The sequence below is a fragment of the Pelobates fuscus genome, chromosome 7 (genome assembly GCF_036172605.1).
Source record: "Pelobates fuscus isolate aPelFus1 chromosome 7, aPelFus1.pri, whole genome shotgun sequence".
NCBI classification, from domain to species: domain Eukaryota; kingdom Metazoa; phylum Chordata; class Amphibia; order Anura; family Pelobatidae; genus Pelobates; species Pelobates fuscus.
In genome coordinates this window covers 122,367,538-122,373,537 of record NC_086323.1, presented here as the reverse complement: position 1 = coordinate 122,373,537, position 6,000 = coordinate 122,367,538, and the positions used below count along the sequence as shown (strand labels likewise).

Sequence of the window (6,000 nt, the reverse complement as noted above, 5' to 3'; positions counted from 1 at the left end):
TACACACTAACACACACTCTGCATTCACTAAACTATGCACACACTCTGGATTCACTATACCGACACACACTCTGCATTAACTGTAAACACAGCATCCACTACACAAACATCCTGTATTCACAGTACACACACTACATCCACCACAAATTGAAACACTCTGCATTCACTATACACAGACACTGCGCCTAATACACACACTACAGACACTGCATCCACTAAACACATTTCATCTAGTACATACAAACACTACATCCACTACACAAACACACACTAAATCACTGTACACACACTACATCCACTACTCAAACACACTCTGCGTTCACTATACACACTGCATCCGCTACACAAACACACACTCTGCATTCACTGCACAAACAGTATCTAATACACACAAACACTACATCCATTACACACATTCTAATTCACTTCCACTATACACACCACATTCAGTCCTGCATCATTGTCAGCGGACTAGGTAGGGCGTGGGCGGGCCCGGGAGGGAGCGGGCGGGGGGGCCCCAGACTTTGTGCTTTGTCAGGGGCCCCAAAATTTCTGATGGCAGCCCATACACCAATATATGCTTAAAATACCTGAGAGAATGAATTGGTTTAACCATGGCAAGCCTTCTAAATGTATGGATTGTGCACCATTTAGTGGTGTTATCTTTGCAAAATGTTTTTATTCTGCAAGTATTGCAGACTGTGGTTTTCTGTTAGTTTTGAGGTTTTGAATTCTCAGTGAATGGAATGATGTAGAATGGTATAAAATTAAAGAAACACTAGAGGCACTGTACACACAATACATGTGTTCCACTCTCTTAAAGAGGTAGAGCACAGTTAAGAAAGTAATATAAAAATGCTCTGACCTTTATTTACTAGTGCTACTATAACCCTTCAAAGTTAATACCGTTAGTATAGGAACCAACACAAATCTGTTGCACACAAGCACTATTGTTTTTAATTATTTCATGTGTGTGTTCTTGTAATAAATAAAGATCCAAGAGTTGTTATAACACTTTCCTCAGTCTGTTCTACCTTTTTAATAGAGTGGAACACCTCTACTGTGGGTCTTGTGCTACTGGTAAAGATTGTAATTGTAGAAGAGTACCACCACTCTAGGGGAGAGCAAGATTTACTTTGTTTCTGCACTTCCTTATTTCACTATAGGCACTGTAACCGGTTTATTTAGTTGAAGTAGTTTTGGTATTTGAATACCCTGGAGCCATCCTACTGTTCAGTGTTAAACCATTTCTAATGGTCTAACGCTAAATGAGAATACCATGCAGGCCATCCCCTCTATGCTGCTTGGACTAATGGGAAAGCAAGGTGTGGATGTGTTGGCTGAAAATGTTAACTAACTGCTTTCAACCTAGCTCTGCTTCTCATTGTTGGTATGAATTGGTATGAGTAAGAAAGTGTGTAATCTTTACCTTAGTCATATCTCCAGTGGGGGTTGGGCTGTGGGTAGATCCTTAGTTATCGTTACACTCCTCAAAAATCGTTTAAGACTGAATGGAGAGATGGCGCCAGGGTACTCCAGGCAATGAGATTAAGTGGTTCTAGTGTTTAGAGTGTCCCTTTAATAACCACCTTACTCCCAGCTCAGCACCATTAACTAACATTAAGTATAACTTGGATATAAGAGGGAATACAATGCTTTCTGCAAAAGGGTTAAACATTAAGCCTTTTTCCCCCTTTCTGAATGCTCCCATGATTATATTGTTTTGCTTTTTCCCACTTCTATCCTGTATACATATACTTCCAGTGCTGTAGATTCTTAGACATTTCAAAACCAGGGACGTGTCTTACACGAGGCAAACAAGGCATCTGCCTTGGGCGGCACTTTGCATGGGGCGGCAAAAAAAGCCGCACCAAACACCCAGGCAGATCCCTTGTTTGCCTCGTATCCTAGGGGGCTCAGCAGCTGGCCACTTTTGAGGAGCATACTCACCTGAGCTCTCCCTGCTCAGCTCCCTCCGCGCTGCTTAATAAAGCCGGGAGACGGAATATGACGTCACTCCGGCTCCCGGCATCACTAAGCGGCGCACGAGGGAGCTGAGTAGGAAGATTAAAGTTCCCTCGCCGCCTACTCTGCCTGTCCGCCCCCTGCCTGCCCGACCAGCAGACCCACTGGAAAGGTAAGTAATCCACTCCAGCTCTCCCAGGGAAGCTGGGTGGATTTAAAATAAAAGTTTAAAAATAATAATTTGTGAGTGTGTGTGTCTAACTGAATGTGTGTGTCTAAGTCAATGTGTGTGTGTGTCTGTGAATGTGAGTGGATGTGTGTCTGTGAGTGAATGTAAGTGTGTGTGTCTGTCAGTGAATGTGTGTGTGTTGGTCAGTGAGTACGTGTGTCTGTCAGTAAGTGCATCTGTCAGTGAGAGTGTGTCGGTCAGTGAGTGTGTCTGTCAGTGTGTGTCTGAGTAATAGTGTGTGTCTGAGTAATAGTGTGTGTCTGTCTATCAGTGTGTCAAATCAGTGAGTGTGTGTGCATGTCATTGTTTGTCAGTGTATATGAGAGTGTGTGTCGGTCAAAGAGTGTGTGCGTCTGTCAGAGAGTGAGCGTTTGTCAGTCAAAGTGCGGCCTTGACAGGAAGGGGTGGGGACAATTTAAATTAGGGGGGGGGTGCCCGAGCCCCGTTGCCTAGGGCAGCACAAATCCTAAATACATCACTGTTCAAAACAATACAGTTATCAAATGTTGCCCTTTTTCATTGCAGTTCAGTCATTGTCCTTTAAAACGTTTAACCCCTTAAGGACACATGACGTGTCTGACACGTCATGATTCCCTTTTATTCCAGAAGTTTGGTCCTTAAGGGGTTAAAGACTTAGGAATATTATAACTACTTTATAAAATATGAAATGAATGAGAATTTAATTTGCTGCTTAGCAATGATGACAATCAACTAGAAGTCAAATCACACTTACCTAGACAGACTGGTGGGTCTCCCCATACTCCATTCTCACATCTAACCGATGTTTCTCCTTCAGTTTTATAAAAATTTGGACACTTATACTGCATAGTATATCCTGATTTATAATAATTTTGTTTCGGTCCTAAATAGTCTCCATATTGTACAACAGGGGCTGGGCCGCAGGGCTCTCCTATTTCTAAAATAGAAAAACAATAAAAATGATAAAACAGATATACATAACAGATAAGATAAACATTAATTTAGAGCAAATTTGGAGACAAATAAACCGCAATTAAGAAGGAAATGAATGTATTCTAGAGAGTCATCTGTAATCATGTTTTCGACTCTACCTGTTAGCACACCTTGCTTGAATTGAGAATTGATGATTCACTAAGAAAAACAGAGACCTTTCTTCACCTGCCCAACAGCATGTTCACTCTGACAGCTAATTTAGCGAACACCTATAGTGTTAGAATTTAACATAACTTCTATGTTATTGGTCTGGGGTGTATTCGGACAATTCATCACTTCATGAGTATTTATTTCTGGGTTAGAATAATGACAACAGATGGACCTATTACTGCCACAAAAAAAATCATCAATCTCTGAAGCCATAATTCCTCCTACCCCTCCCTAATATGTAAAACAACCATTATAAACTTTTAACTTTATTATTATTATTATTATTGTAACATTTATAAAGCTAAAACAAATTATGTAGTGATGTTCAATGGGGACTATATTAACCAGAAACTAGTCAGTGATTATACATGTTACTTCTTTCACATGTGTGGAGATCATCATTCACTGTATAGTCAACCTCATATGTTGTTCAACAAGGTTATATATAAAGCAGCAAAACGTAGGTAACGTTTTTTTTTTCCAAATGGGAAGCTATTTTATTTTTGACCCACAGCCGTAGGGTTAGACATACCTTTTGTCTGTGCCGTTCAGGACTGGCTCAACTGTTACGTGAACTAGGCATTCCCCAAGGGCGCCAACCTTCTGGGGACGCCCACATGATATTTCCTGGTGGGCTCCCCATATCCTGGGATCAAGCACTGGGCGAGGGGCTCAAGAGCCACCCTCCACCCCCCAGTGCCAGGCCGACTATCCACGTGCCTGATAATGAGGATCCCTGTCACGGGGGCCGAAATAATGGCCATTTGGCCACCTCAGGGTGCCCCTGAAACTGTCCTTCGGTATGGCAGATTAGGCACCTGCTTACCCTGATTGCAGGTGTCTGCTCTGCCAATGAATGCTGGAGGAGAGGAGGCAGGCGACGGCAGTGAGGGCGGCGAGGTAGGCTCTTCTTGCGGCTCCACACTCCTCCCTCGGGCGCACTCTGTGATGCCGGGAGCCGGAATATGATGCCATTCCAGCCCCAGCATACTAAACTGGGCGCTGGAGGAGGGAGGGTCCCCACACTGGACCCCATGGACGTAGGGAGGCTGGGTGTCTGAGTCTGTGTGTCAGTGAGTATGCAAGTGTTTGACTGTATTTGGCTGTCAGTTAGTGTGTTTGTGTGTGTCTGTCAGTGAGTGAGTGTATGTATGTCAGTGAGTGTCTGCCTTTGTGAGTCTCAGTCAGTGAGTGTGTGAGTGTTTGACTGTCAATGTGTGTGTCTGTCAGTGAGTGTCTGCCTGTGTGTGTGTCAGTGATTGAGTGAGTGAATGTATGTCAGTGAGTGTCTGTGTGTGTCATTGAGTGTATGTCTGTCATTGAGTGTCTGTGTGTCTGTAAGTGAGTGTGTGTGTCTGTCAGTGAGTGAAGGATATGAGGGGGCGGCAAATTAGATCTTTGCCTAAGACGGTAGAAATCCTTGCACGGTCTCTGGTGCCGTTGTCACTATTTTATATGAGTCGCAAGTATTAATGTTGTGGCTCATAAGGTGAAAGATACGGATTTAAGGGCTTCAGGAACAATCTGGCAGAAAAATATATTTACCTTCAATATTTAATACATAATATATTTACCTTACCAAGGTGGGTTGAGTGCTTGGTTAAGTCTGGTCTTAGCATAGTTATCTATTTTAAAAAAAAAAAAAACATTTTGTCATGCTCTGGATTTTGATGCGTAAGTCTTTTGGCTCTCTCACTGTTAATTTGGGCACTCAGGCTCAAAAAGGTTCACCATCACTGCTCTAGGATATGGTTAGGAGTAGGTTAAGGTTAGGAAGATTTTAGCATTAGACTGTGTAGGCATGTCCAAAGGACCAGGTGGGAGAGTGTCGCAAAAGAAAAAATAAAGATTTTTTTTTCAGGAGTGCATTTCAATTAAAATATAAAAAAGCACATTTACATCTTTGAGATAAGTGTGTTCAAGGAATACATTGTGTATCTATTACTTTAATGTCTAATTCTGCTATTTTTCTTTCTCATATTACTGTCATTTCTCTTTTGCTGCTGGAGGAACTTTTGAGAGCAAAGTAAGTGTAACATATCAATGGGCACGCCGACTGGGTGCCTCCGTTGAAGGATGCTCCTAGCGATTCCTGAGGACTCCAAGCACTGCAGCAGACACCATAACCACCATAGAATCCTCCAGAGAGCAAGGCAGGAAGAAGCTCTTACAAGAGCTTAGTAGTGATTTAGCATGGAAGTATGACAAGCACAGCAATCCCTTGTAGCAGTTTCCCCCAATAAGAGATGGCACTCCAAATTGAGGGTGAAGTAGAACTGAAGCTTTTTAATCAAACACTCTGCTTTTATGCACATTTTGCACACATAGTACTGCCCACGGGGTTTTGCAGAACAACCAATCAATACGTACAATACACTCAGACACTCCCAGCAATTACACACAAAATCCTCCCCTCTGCCTGTGATATAATTACTGAACACAATTGGTTAATGTAATTATCACAGGCAGAGAAATAGTTTTTACACATGCACTGTAACTTTAAAAATATGCATTCAATATTCATAAAAAAACATATTATTCAGCACACTTTAATTATACACATAGTCAAAATTCAGCCAATTCCATGCAGGGGTTAAAAAGTTAGCTGGAAGTCCTGTTATGACCGACCACAAGCACATTTTCATGCCCAAAACAGTTTCATAGATTTGTGCTGTGCGGTCGGC

General features: G+C 42.2%; 1 protein-coding gene across 1 annotated transcript in view; it reads right to left on the bottom strand.

Annotated features, from left to right (window-relative positions):
* Positions 1–2,901: 2,901 nt before the first annotated feature.
* CFH (complement factor H) overlaps positions 2,902–6,000 on the bottom strand; it is a 1,233,551-nt gene continuing 1,230,452 nt past the window's right edge. Inside the window, exon 21 of the mRNA XM_063428115.1 lies at positions 2,902–3,110. Coding sequence (XP_063284185.1) covers positions 2,902–3,110 — 209 coding nt within the window. The remainder of the gene's footprint in view (positions 3,111–6,000) is intronic.